This window comes from Podarcis erhardii (genome assembly GCF_964252035.2).
Source record: "Podarcis erhardii genome assembly, chromosome: 14".
In the NCBI taxonomy this organism is placed as follows: domain Eukaryota; kingdom Metazoa; phylum Chordata; class Lepidosauria; order Squamata; family Lacertidae; genus Podarcis; species Podarcis erhardii.
In genome coordinates, this window is record NC_138503.1 from 54292968 (window position 1) to 54307141 (window position 14174).

The 14174-nt window shown below is 50.9% G+C and overlaps 1 protein-coding gene across 1 annotated transcript in view; it reads left to right on the forward strand.

Moving 5' to 3' along the window:
• LOC309329095 (coronin-7-like) overlaps positions 1–14174 on the forward strand; it is a 100462-nt gene that overhangs the window by 71656 nt on the left and 14632 nt on the right. Inside the window, 4 exon segments of the mRNA XM_081839624.1 lie at positions 10270–10324; positions 12584–12641; positions 13436–13581; positions 13687–13782. Of these exon segments, the coding sequence (XP_081695750.1) occupies positions 10270–10324; positions 12584–12641; positions 13436–13581; positions 13687–13782 (355 nt within the window).

The following is a 14174-nucleotide window of genomic DNA, read 5'->3' on the forward strand; positions in this document are numbered from 1 at the left end:
TTAAGGGGGATCCAGGTGCCCCAGCTGTGTATTGCAGAGGGTTGGACTAGATGACTCTAGGTGTCCCTTCCAAATCTACAATTCTAGGATTCTAAGATTCTGGACTAGATGGACCAAGGGCCTGATGCAGCAGACTCTTGGGGCTGAGGAGCCCAGCAAGCCCCCCCCCCCCGGCCCTTGAGAGCTCCATGTGCCCAAGAGAATTCTCCCTGCCTGGGAGCAGGCTGCCCCCCTGCCCAGGGGTTGGGCACCAGGAGGGGAGTCTTCTTAGCCACCCCCTCCTGGCTCCCCTCTGGGGCAGCACTGAAAGGTTCCAGCCAGACACAGCGACACAGCCATGGCAATTCCAGGCCCCCCTGCTTGGGAAAAGCCCCAGCCACTCTCGGGGGGCAGATTCTGGGGGTGCCTGTAGGAGGTTTGTATCCAGTGCCCAGAGGGAAGCGGTGGGCTCCCCTCCCGTAGACTCCAGTAGATGTTGGATGGGGAAGAAGAGCCTTCAATAATGTCCCTTCATCTTGCAATAAAATAAATGGCCCTGTAATATGTCACATGTGTGAAATGTGGACAGCTCAGTTGTTGAGAACGTGGTGCTGATAATGCCAAGGTTGCGGGTTTGATTCTCATATGAGACAGCTGCATATTCCTGTCTTGTGGGGGTTGGACTAGATGATCCTTAGGGTCCCTCCCAACTCTACCATTCTATGAGAGAAGGGGGAGGTGTGTTCCTTCGTTCCCCGGGGGGGGGGGCAAATTTGTCCAGAAGCAGCTGCCCAGCCCCTCGTGGGCCTGGTCTGTCCCTGTTCAATGCAGAGGATATTCCTTTTATACACACACACACACACACACACACATTTTTATTAGTTTTTTTAACATACCATTTTCAAATAATTAAGCATACTTTTCCCTCTTACACAATTTTTTTGGACTTCCATCAATCACATCTGAAAATTTTCCAATTTCTTACTGTCACTATTACCTTTAAAATCTCATAACTAATCTCTTTTCTTTCTCTATTTTGCAATATTTCATATATTTCTCCTTACAAAACTTCTTGTAATCCTACTAGCGTAATTTGTTGATTACAGTTGCTCTTCAAATAGTTCATACATTTCTTCCGATCTTCTGTGAATCTCTGGCCCTGCTGGTTCCGAATCCCTCCAGTCATTTTGTCTAATTCTGCGTAGTCCATTAATCAACGCAGAGGATATTCCAGACTGGGAGGGCACTGCCTGAATGCCCAGAACCAGCCAAGGACTTGCTTCAGAAGGCATGGCAACACTCACAAGGGAGCTCAATGTGGCAGCTTCAGCAGCCACGTTGCTTGCCTCAAACAGCCCAGCGTTGCCCCTCCAAGCTTCAGCCTAGGTGTGACCCCCAAAGGCCCCTCCGCAGCAATGCCTCCTCTCCCTCCCTGGCAAAGGGAGCCAGCGGGTCACCCCCTCCCCCACCTGGGCAACCACAAAAATGTCCTCTGGAACCTAATATGCCGGCCTTTGTTCTCTCCCCAGTGAGAGAGCCCTGGTATTTGGCTTTCCCTGCTGCCTTTATCTTAGGTCAACAGAGGGGCTGAGGGCTGCGCCTCCCTCTCTGGTTCCTCAAGTGCTTTTCTCTTTCTGTTGCCCCGCAAAACAGCCGCCAGCTGCTGCCACCCTGGAGAAACTGGACTGGCCCCCCCATCAGATGGCAGGAACCCCATCACTGCTCAAATCATTCTTCCATTCCTTGGGGAGGGGGTAATGGAGATCGCAGAATCACAGAGTTGGATCATCTTCTTGAACCCCCTACAATGCGCAACGCGGGGCTCAAATCCATGGCCCCGAGATGATGGGCAGCAGCCCCCTCCCTCTGGCCGCTGATCTTTGCAGGAGCCCCAGAGGAGATGGGAGAGTGCCCCCCCCCCAGAAAGGCAAGCCCCCTTCCCTCTCCTCTTTCCATGCGCTTGGCTCAGAAGAGGCAGCCTTGAGAACCTCGAGGGGCTGAAGCAGGTGGCCAAAGCCCCACACCCCATTGTTGTCCTGGGGGGTAGGCTCTGGAGGGAGCTCCTCCCCAGATGGAAGGCTCTTTCAAGGGCTGCGCAAGGCTGCGAGTGCCTGGGGGCCTGCTCCTGAGTTAAACTGTTGGGCACACACTTGGCAAGACACCAGCTGGCACAGCTCCCAACGTGGCAGAGCCCAAGTGTCCGCTTTGAGAGTGACAGATCCGTCCTCCCAGTCTGGCAGGGTCTGTGAGCCTCAACCGAACCCCATGAGAGCATGCACACACACAAAAAAACACACACAGTTCTGGTTGGCCCGTGCTAGCTCTTTGTACGTGCCCAGAGGGCTTCTGGCTGGCACGTCCTACTGCGGCTTCTTGGCAGTTGTATCTGCAGGTGGGGTGCCCAGGTAGCTTCTCCCTATAGCTCTTCTCTGCCACGTACTGCGGTAAAGAAGAATAGGCAAAAGAGGTGCTTGAGTCACAGACGGAACAAGGAACTGGATTTTAGACAAAAGGTGTCAGGCAACTGGCTGGCACAGAAATAATTGCTCCTTCCTTCACTCACCCAGCTAGTTTTGACTTTGTGTGTTTGTTTGTGTGTATTAGGGGGCCCTGCTATGTCTCCCCTGCCAACAGGGTCTGCTCTTCCCAGGGCAGGTGATAATCTGCCACCTTCTTGCTTCGTGCTGCATCCTAGGAGCAGGGCACTGTGGGGCAGGACCCTCCCTCTTGCTCCAGGCCCTACTATTCCTCCCTCCGGGCACAGCCCCTCTGCTAGCGAAGCCTGGCATAGCCGCTTCCCAGCTTGCTCTCTGGTGGGGCTGAGCACTAAACTGGGGTGTATGCTTCCCTTCTGGTCTTTTGCACCTTCTCTGCCTCCCCCCCCCCCACCTGCTGGAAATCGAAGCCCCTGCATGGACCTGGCAGCTGAGACCACAACCATGAAGCTGGGGAAATCCTGCTCCCTCTGCCCTCCAGTCTGGTTGGGTTCTCGGCTGTTGGTCCCAGACCAGTGGTTATTGGGGGACGACTTTGGGCTAAACATCAAGAATTGCCTTCAGGTGTCTTCTAAAAGTCTGGTAGTTGTTCTTCTCTTTGACATCTGGTGGGAGGGCGTTCCACAGGACAGGTGCCACTACCAATAAGGCCCTCTGCCTGGTTCCCTGTAACTTGGCTTCTTGCAGTGAGGGAACCACCAGAAGGCCCTCGACGCTGCATCTCAGTGTCCGGGCAGAACGATGGGGGTGGAGACGCTCCTTCAGGTCTACTGCGCCAAGGCCATTTAGGGCTTTCAACATCAGCACCAACACTTTGAATTGTGCTCGGAAACATACTGGGAGCCAAGGAGATCTTTCAAGACCGGTGTTATGTGGTCTTGGCGGCCGCTCCCAGTCACCAGTCTAACTGCTGCATTCTGGATTAGTTATAGTTTCCGGGTCACCTTCAAAGGTAGCCCCACATAGAGCGCATTACAGTAGTCCAAGCGGGAGATAACCAGAGCATGCACCACTCTGGCGAGGCAGTCCGTGGGCAGGTAGGGTCTCATCCTGCGTACCAGGATGTACCTCCATGGACAGCTGTGAGTCCAAAATGACTCCCAGGCTGCACACCTGGTCCTTCAGGAACACAGTTACCCCATTCAGGACCAGAGAGTCCCCCACACCTGCCTGCCTCCTGTCCCCCCAAAACAGTACTTTTGTCTTGTCAGGATTCAACCTCAATCTGTTAGCTGCCATCCATCCTCCAACCGCCTCCAGACACTCACACAGGACCTTCACCGCCTTCACTGATTCACTGGTTCTAATTAAAAGAGAGGTAGAGCTGGGTATCATCGGCATATTGATGGACACCCAGTCCAAACCCCCTGATGATCTCTTCCAGCGGCTGTATGTAGATGTTGAAAAGCATGGGGGAGAGGACGGAACCCTGAGGCACCCCACAACTTTCTGATGGCAAGAGGAAGGTGGCAGACTCCTTCCTTGGAGGTTTCTAAGCAGAGTTGGGATGGCCGTCTGTCGTGGATGCTTTAGTGGCAATTTCTGCAAGGCAGGGGGCTGGGATGGATGACCCATGGGGTCCTTCCAGGTCCATCATTCTATGGCTCAATGGAGAAGGCAGGCGCAGTAGAAGAGGACACACCATTTCTTGGGTGCTGCTCCTCGTGGGGCAGTGCTGGGCCTTTGCCCCATGGGCAGCCCATCTCTCTCACTTCTGGCCTGGTCCACACGCCTCCCCCCTTTGAGGGAAGACGTCTTTCCTGACCCCTTCCTCCAAATAAAGAACCAGCCCTTCCAGCCAGCTTAGCCCAGCGGTTCCATCAACCAACGCAAAGCTTGCATCCTGCAATCGCCCATGGCGGTTTGAAACCTGTGGGTGCTGCCTGGCTTCCACCGCCCAGCTCAGTCACCCTCCGAGACACCCAGGCTCCTTAAGCGTCCCTGGATGCGCCCTGGTGCCAGCCGCCACACCCAGGCCTCGTGCCGGGATGGTCCCACAGCCAGCCAGGCGTGCTGCCTCTCAGAGGCGCTTCTGCCGCCAGGTGGGAAGACCAGCTGAGCCTGTTTGTGGGGAGGAGGCCCAGCTGGGACCGGTTGAGCCGACTCCAGGGCTCTGGCCATGATCCTGAGTCATGCAGGGAGAGGACACACAGCAACGCTCCACAGCCCGTCTTTCTTCTCCTCTCTGCCTCACCTTTGGGTCTCCCACTTGCGGCAGAGACTTCAGGGCTTCTTCTGCATTTGCTGCAAAGGTTCCCCTGGCAGGAGGGGTGGGTCTCCTTGTGGCTGCCAGGAGCTTCCTGGGAGGGATTCAGGCACCCCTGGCTCTGCCAGCCTGCTGGGATACTGACTGCTCTCTGCCAGCAGAGACCCCCCCAAGCCTCTGCCTGCCTGTCGCAGGACCCTTCCCATGCCCTGAGTCTGTTGTAAACAAAATCTGCCCTTTTTCCCTTATGGGGTATCCAAAAGCCCATATAGAGTCCTTATGTGCGTTCCCTATCAGTAGGAGAAAACAACAGAGGACAACCAGAGAATACTGAGAAGCAAAGCAGCTAGTAAGCCTGATCTTTACTGAACTGTTGCAACAGGGTGCTCCCCACACATGCAGGAAAGGAGGAGGGACCCCCAACAAAGGTGTGTCCGTCCTTATATAGACATTTTAAATTGCCCACCCTGGAGTCCAAGACCACCCCCAGAAACATCATACCTACATCACAGAAAGGGCGGTCTACAGCAGAAATCTGAGTGCTTTGTTTACCTCCTGTCTGGCAGGTTACCTGTTAATGCTCACTTGACTGGATACCCTGGGGAGCCTGGCCAGTCTTTTGTAAGGATAAATACTTAGTTTCTGAGCCAGGTCACAGGCTCACCCTGTTCATACACAGGGACGGGGAGGCTTTTCCGTTGTCCTTTGACCTTGCAGAGAAAACAGTTTGGGAGCCAAAAATGGTTTCAGGTCAGTCTTCCTGTGCTGATTTATGTATGTGCTTGCTTGGTACATTTATGAACATTTATTATATATCTAAGACCTTAAAATTCTTATCACAAGCCCTTGGCACATTAACTGGGGCTCCCTCGACTTGTCTCCCTTTGGGGGATTCTCCATCTTTGATGGGTTTCCCCCTTTAGCTGCCTCTGGGAGTGAGATGAGCAGCCTCTGGGTCTCCTGAGCCCAGCCAGGCAGCCATGGGCCCTTATGATTTGGAGAAGGCCATGCCCCAGGCAGCTGGGAAAGGGGTGCAGGTGGCGAGCAAGGGAGACTTCCTTGCATCCCAAAACGAGAGACAAAAATAGCCTTCCTGGGTCAGACCACAATAGCTGTTCTCTTTGGGCGAAGGCTGGCCTCCTGGGAATTTTGCCACCCCGGGTGAGGGCCTGGGCTCCATTTCCTCCTCCAGCGCCCTTGCGAGCGTGGGAAGGCCAGCTACCTGCAGAAAGGGGAGGCTGGCAGTGCCAGGGCAGCGTTGGGCCGCAGCCTCTGTCAGCCTTGGGGTTGTATATTACAGGAGGCTGACATGGGAAGCCATAAACCGGAGGCAGGGAGGGGGAGCTGCTCAGAGCTGTTCTCACAGTCCCGCGGAGCAGCCAGGGCAGGGAGGGCGCCATCGATCAGTACAGATAGGGGATAGCTCAGTAGAGCATGGGACTATTAATCTTGGGGTTGTGGGTTTGAGTCCCTCGCTGCACAAAAGGATTCCTGCATGGCAAGGGGTTGGACTAGATTACCCTCGGGGTCCCTTCCAATTCTGCAATCGAATGCTGTGAATCCTAATTCCCAGCAAACTAGTGTTTGGAGGTCTGTAGCCTCCAACAGTGAAGGTAGCCATCTGGACTCTGTTATAAGAATTCTAAGGTCTCATAAGAAGAGTTTGGAGTTTGGATTTGATATCCCGCCTTTCACTCCCCTTCAGGAGTCTCAAAGCGGCTAACATTCTCCTTTCCCTTCCTCCCCCACAACAAACACTCTGTGAGGTGAGTGGGGCTGAGAGACTTCAGAGAAGTGTGACTGGCCCAAGGTCACCCAGCAGCTGCATGTGGAGGAGCGGAGACGCGAACCCGGTTCCCCAGATTACGAGTCTACCGCTCTTAACCACTACACCACATTGGCTCATACATAAACCACAGGAGCCATCTTGGCTCTTCATGACCCCAAATATTCCTCTGCAGAAGGAAATACCTTGGGAAAACCTCTCCCAATGGTTCTTTTCACTTTCAAATCCTACAGTTCCTGTTTTACGGGCTTATTTGTGTATGAATAGGGTGGGCCTGTGACCTGGCTCCAAGAACTAAGGCATTGACCATCTCAAAAGAATGGCCAGACTGCCCAGTACAGTGGACATTCGGGTTGCGAACGTGATCCGTGCAGGAGGCATGTTCACAACCCGCAGCATTCGCAACCTGCAGCGTTGCGTCTGCGGACGCGTGGGTTGCGATTCGGCGCTTCTGCGCATGCGCAAAGCATGATTTAGTGTTTCTGTGCATGCGCGAGCGCCGAAACCTGGAAGTAGCCTCTTCTGGTACTTCTGGGTTTGGCACAGTGCACAGCACGAAAATGTGCACCCCAAAACATCTGTAACCCAAAATATGACTGTAATGCAATCAGCAAAACATTTATCAGGTGCCTGGACAGACAGGAGAGAATATTGCTTACAGTATTTTGTTTATCTTTTGTAATAATTAACGTCTTTCCTCTTGCCTAACCTCTCTGTTTATTAGATTTATTTATACATCTGTCAGGAGGTTTGTGTTTTCTATATAAATTTTGAGATAAGCATTGAATATTGATCAATCTTTGTTGACTCTTTGAGTGGCGTTTCCTCTTTGTCTCCCAGATAATTTTGCAAGCTGGGAGTACTCAATCACTTTTTCTAACCAGTCAGTTTTCGTGGGAATGTTCTTACTTTTCCAGTTTTTGACTATTAGAATCCTAGCTGCGGTGGTCGCATATGCATAAATATAGGTCGGGCAGTTTTTTTTTAATTTCTCGTGACATAATGCCAAGTAAGAAAGCCTCATTTGCGACTGCTGCTGGTTCTGGAGGGAGCAAGTCCCACTGGGAAATGAGGATGCAGCTTGCAGCAAAAGTCCACCCTCCTGCCAGTCCTGAATCTCCTAATGTTCAGCCTCCTTGGATGTTAGTGTTGTAAACAATAAAAATCTGCCCTTTCCCGCTTATGGGGTATCCAAGAGCCCGTATAGAGTCCTTACGTGGGTTCGCTATTGGTAGGAGAAAATAACAGAGGCCAACCAGAGAATATTGAGAAGCAAAGCAGCTAGTAAGCCTGATCTTTATTGATCTGTTGCAACAGGGTGCTGCCCTCACACGCAGGAAAGGAGGAGGACCCAGAGCAAAGGTGTGTCCGCCCTTATATAGACATTTTAAATTGCCCGCCTTGGAGTCCAAGACCACCCCCAGAAACATCATACCTACATCACAGAAGGGGCGGTCTACAACAGAAATCTGAGTGCTTTGTTCATAGCTGTCAACTTACAGATTTGAAAATAAGGGACCAGCAGCCTTGAAAATAAGGGACCAGCAACCAAAATAAGTGACCTGCAGCCTCACTTGTTCCAGGCACTCCAGTCTTCCTGTCCTCCTGCAGTCTGGTCAAACTCATGTTGGTAGCTTCGAGAACACTGTCCAACCAACTTTGTAACCAGAGGTTCAACTGAATAGAATCTGAATCACATGCACCACAAGGCCTATGCAGCCTCAACTTAAGATGGCTCCCCGGGCTGGCTTTGCACTGCAAAGTTTGCAGCATCACGTGCAACAAAATGGCATCCAGCATTCAAAAAACCCCTCAGCTTGCATTAACTAGCCACACACAAGGCATTCAAGCTCCACCCCCCAGTCATTCTTAGACTTCTTATTGGGTGAGCAACACAGCCAAGCAACACAGTTGAAGCCTCCCTCTTCCCTGGCCGGGAGGGAGGGAGGGAGAGGAGCTGCTTCCTTTGAAATTTAAGGGACATCATTTAAGGAACATTTAAGTGACATCCATCAATAAGGGACAGCAGCGGGACATGGCGCTGGAATAAGGGACTGCCCCTTCAAATAAGGGATACTTGACAGCTATGGCTTTGTTTACCTCCTGTCTGGCAGGTTACCTGTTAACGCTCACTTGATTAGATACCCTGGAGAGCCTGGCCAGCCTTTTGTAATGATAAATACTTAGTTTCTGGGCCAGGTCACAGGCTCACCCTATTCAAACACAGACATACCCTTAAGAGAGGATTTGTGAAGGAAAAGACAATGGGGAGGCTTTTCCATTTTCCTTTGACCTTGCTGAGAAAACATCTGGTCAGTTTGGGAATAAAAAATGGTTTCAGGTTGGTCTTCCTGTACTGACCTATGTACATGCTTGGTTGGTACATTTATGAACATCTAATATATATCTAAGACCTTAAAATTCTTATCACAAAAGGAAGAAGAAACCTCTCCGTCCACTTTCCTCCTGGCACTCCGGCCACACGTTGTTTTATGAACTGCTCCTGTCATGTTGCCTCTTCCCCCCCCCCCCATATCCTTTCGGCCTCCCTTTTCGGAATCTTCCCCAGCCCTCCAATATCCTCTGCTCTTCCTCTCCCCAAACATCCCCATTGCCAAATTCTTTTGGAGAGTCGTTGCTGCGCTACTGAAACAGGAGATAAATTGCGCTGGGCGATGCTTGCATTGGCGAAAGGTTCTCATGGAGCCAGAGAACCAACTGTGTAGAATCGTCTAGCCCAGAATGGACTGGATTCACTTGCAGGATTCGAATAAACTTTCACAGTTTCATTTGAGTAACAGATATTTCAGAGGAATGATAAGGGGTTTTATTTTTGTGTGGGAAAAACAGGATACGATAATAACTTGGCAGAGGGGGAGTTGAGGGAAGTCCAGAGGTGGGGAGGGAGAATAATTGTAAATAACATGCTGGATGAGATTTGTATCATTAATTGTTAAGAAATTAAAAAAAAAAAAATGAATCATGTAGCCCATGGATTATTATTATTATTATTTAGATACCACCCTTCATCCAAAGATCCCAGGGTGCTTCACAAGATAAAAACATGAGATAAAAGCACAAATAAATAGTTAAAACCAAAACAAAACAATACCCCGCCTTCCCATAGACACATCTAAAAGGCTGTAGAATATTGATCAGCCCAAGGGCTCCTTGAAGAGGAATGTTTTCGCCTGTCGCATAAAGATATATAATGAAGGTGTCAGGTGAGCCTCCCTGGGGAGAGCATTCCACAAGCAGGAAGCCACAAGAAGAAAAGGACTGCCCTGAAATCCATGAATGAAAGGTGGTATACTACTAAGGGACGCGGGTGGCTCTGTGGGTTAAGCCACTGAGCCTAGGGCTTGCTGATCAGAAGGTCAGCAGTTCGAATCCCCGCAATGGGGTGAGCTCCCATTGCTCGGTCCCTGCTCCTGTCAACCTAGCAGTATGAAAGCACACCAGCGCTAGTAGATAAATAGGTACAGCTCCAGTGGGAAGGTAAATGGCATTTCTGTGTGCTGTTCTGGTTTGCTAGAAGCAGCTTAATCCTGCTGGCCACATGACCCAGAAAGACTGCGGACAAACGCTGGCTCCCTCGGCCAGTAAAGCGAGATGAGCGCCGCAACCCCAGAGTCGTCCGCCACTGGACCAAACAGTCAGGGGTCCCTTTACCTTTACCTTTACTACTACTACTACTAATAATAATAATAACAGCAATAATAGTGCTTGTGCCCAAACCCCTGCCACTGCTCTTTGTTTGTCCTCTCCTCTCAGAGTTGATCCTTTGTGTTTCTGTGTTGCAGGGCCCTGATCCCGCTCTTTGACCCCAGCACCGGCCTACTCGTCCTGGCAGGGAAGGTAAGTGCTTGCCCCTTGCCCTTCTGGGTCTACTGCCTCTTCCCTCCCTCCCTGGGGAGGCCAAGGAAGACAGTTTGCATCATAGTGGTAAAAAAAGTGAAATATTTAGGAATCTGGTTGACATTAAAAAATATTAATTTGTTTAAGGATAATTATGAAACCACATGGAAGAAAATCAAGAAGGATTTGGAAATATGGAACAGATTAAAGTTATCATTTTCTGGCAGAATATCAGCAGTAAAAATGAATGTACTACCCAGAATGTTATTTCTATTTCAAACTATTCCAGTGATCAAAGGGACAAAACAATTTAAAGAGTGACAAAAAGTATTATCAAGATTAATCTAGATTCATCTGGGGGGGGGGGGGAAACCTAGGATAAAATTCAAATTGTTAATAGATAAAAAAAGAAAGAGATGGATTCTCCATGCCAGATTTAAAACTCTATTATGAAGTGTCATGTTTCTGTTGGTTAAAGGAATGGATAATGTTGGAAAATACAGACCTTCTGGACTTGGAAGGTCATGATAATAGATTTGGGTGGCATTCTTACCTTTGGTTTGATAAAGTGAAAGTACATAAAGGTTTCCTGAATCATGTGATTAGAAGGTCAATTTATGAAGTATGGGAAAGAAATAAAAATTTATTGGAAAAGAAAACACCATGGTGGATTTCACCCACTGAGGTATTGATGGTTAAAAAAATAAATATGGAGGGAAGGTGGGCTACATATGAAGAGATATTGATGGAAACCAAGCAAGGTCTAAAACTTAAGCCATATGATCAAATTGAAGGTTTACTTACAGGTTGGTGGCAATATCATCAAGTGAACGATATATTTAATGGAGATAAGAGGAAGGTTGGTTTCGAAAATAAAAAATCAAGATTCCAAATCGAACTGTTGGAAGGCGGCAGAAGTAAATTATTATCCAAGATGTACATTTTGTTGTTAGAATGGTTTACTAAAGATGAGGAAGTGAAAGAAGTCATGATAAAATGGGCATTGGATTTTGGGTATAACATTGAGTATGATTCATGCATGGGGACGCGGGTGGTGCTGTGGGTAAAAGCCTCAGCGCCTAGGACTTGCCGATCGCATGGTCGGCGGTTCGAATCCCCGCGCGGGGTGCGCTCCCGTCGTTCGGTCCCAGCGCCTGCCAACCTAGCAGTTCGAAAGCACCCCCGGGGGCAAGTAGATAAATAGGGACTGCTTACCAGCGGGAAGGTAAACAGCGTTCCGTGTGCTGCGCTGGCTCGCCAGATGCAGCTTGTCACGCTGGCCACGTGACCCGGAAGTGTCTGCGGACAGCGCCGGCTCCCGGCCTCTAGAGTGAGATGAGCGCACAACCCTAGAGTCTGGCAAGACTGGCCCGTACGGGCAGGGGTACCTTTACCTTTACCTTTACCTTTACCTTTACCTTTACCTTTACCTTTACCTTTACCTATGATTCATGCTTTCATAAGATTTCATAAGATTGTGGAATGAAAATTTAAAATTTACGGCATGTATGGCATCAAAAGAAAAGGTAATGAAGATGATGTACAGATGGTATTTGACACCAGTAAATTTAGCTAAAATGTATAGAACAAGAGTTAAAACATGCTGGAAATGCAAAGAATCAGACGGTAACTTTTATCATATGTGGTGGACCTGTGACAAAGTAAAAACATTCTGGGAAATGATCTATAATGAACTAAAAAAGATGTTTAGATACACCTTCCCCCGAAAACCGGAGGCATTTTTGCTAGGTTTGATGGGAGAGGAAATTGCAAAGATAGACCAAAGACTGTTTATGTATGCCACAGTGGCAGCGAGAACTTTATTGGCCCCAAAGTGGAAGTTACAGGAGGTACCTACCACTGCAGAGTGGCAGGTGAAGATGATGGACTTTGCAGAACTGGCCAGACTGACTTGCAGGATCCGAGCCCAGGACGATCAGGAATTCCAAAGGGACTGGAGCAAATTTACTGCATATTTGAATAACAACTGTAAAAACTTGAGGACACTAGCAGGATAGAAATAAATCCTACAATGTGGACAATAGGTTGAAGATGTAAATTGGGCAATTGGATCTGAAATGGAAAACCTGGAAGTCGTATGCTCAGCAGAGCAGAGAGATTTTGTGTTTGATATTGTAGCGTTGTAATGTTGAAAATGTTGTTTAAGGAGGAAAATAATAAAAATATATTGCGGGGAAAAGGAAGGCAGTTCGCAGGGGAAGGAGCCAGGATTTGCTCAGTCTGGCCCTTTTCTTCCAGGGGGAAAACGTCCTCTTCTGCTATGAGGTGCTCCCCAGCCAGCCAGCCCTGGCAGAAGGTGAGTATCTGAGACCCTCTCCAGATGTTCGGGCTCCTGGCTCAGGCACTGCTCTTCCTGGCCCTGGAGAGAGTTGGGCATCCGGCCTGGCCCCTTGTGTGCCCTCCCTGGTCCTGCCCAGCCTGGCACTGCCTGAGAGATGGGGGAACGCCATGGGGAAGGAAAACCGTGGCATGAGAACATCTCTGGCTCCACCCCCAATGGCAGCATCTCCAGCAGGGCTGAGCCCATAACCCTAGAGAGTCAGGGTTGCTGCCTGTCAGTGCAGGCAGTGCCAAGCTGGGTGGGCCTTCCGTGACTGTCAGCAGAAAGCAGACCCCAACCTTCCTCCTGCCTGGGCCTGACTCTGCAGGTTCCCGGTGGTGCCCTGCTCCCCACGTCCTTCCCCATAGCTGCCGAGGGAGGGGTTGGGAGAAAAGGGGCGAGTTGGCACTGGCAGAGGGGCCACCTCCAGGGCAAAAAAAGGCTCTGCTGTTTGCAGACGTGGCACCTCCAGGGACTCAACCCCTGCTCTGCCTTTGGCTTCCACTTCTTGGGTGAGTAGCCAGCTGCCGGGCATCCCATGCGTTAGCACTGTGCCAGGGCCGGTTATTGGGCACCCTCAAGTGCCAAAGAAGAGGACTGCCAGTTTAGGGTCCTGAAAGTCTCTCTCTACTCCGCCTTGCTGGCTGGTAGTATGATGACAAGCCCCACTTTGGAGAGATGGCTGCCTCTGGGCTGCCTTCTCAGGAGCCGCCCTTGGGCACCTGTCGCCACTCTCTCTCTCTCTCTCTCCCTCCCTCCCTTTTGCCCAGTCAACCAGTGCCTGACAGAGACCAAGTCCCAGGGCGTTGCCCAGGTGCCCAAACTCGCCCTGGATGTCATGGGCTGCGAGGTGATGCGGGTCCTGCAGCTGAGCGAAGCTGGCATCGCCCCCATCAGCTATGTGGTGCCCCGGAAGGTAAACAGGCGGCATTGGGGCACGGGTGGGCAGAATAAGAAGGGACGGGTGGCCGGGCCTGGAGGTGGCCGGTCCCACGGGGCTCACTTACAACCTGTCTTTCAGTCCACACAGGAGTTCCACAAAGACTTGTTCCCCGACTGCGCAGGAAACGTCCCTGCGGCCTCCGCGCAGGCCTGGTGGTCCGGAGACAACAGCCAGGTGAGAGCCCTCGTCTGCCCGCCCACCCCTTGCCCACCAGGTGACTGGCGATGGCTGCTCTGGGCTGGAAGAAAAGGCCCCCTGCCCCACAACAACAACCCTGCAAGCCTCTCCAGCTCCTCTGGACTCAGGAAAGTCTTCCAGGTGGTGCCTCAGGAGGCTTCAGAGGAGGGCAGTGCCCTCCGTGCCCCCCTGCCAGGCCCTGAGAGGTCTCTGCTTCTGTGCACAGGGGGCTCTTTCTGCCAGGTTCCCCCTCAGCTGTGCCTGAGACTTGGGGGGCAGTGTTAGAAAGGGGGGGTAGAAAAGCTATTTGCCACCTGGCTCCTGGAACACGGGTTGCCTTTTCCACCCCACCCCCCGGCAGCTGCAGTTTCTAATTATTTTTCCGAAAC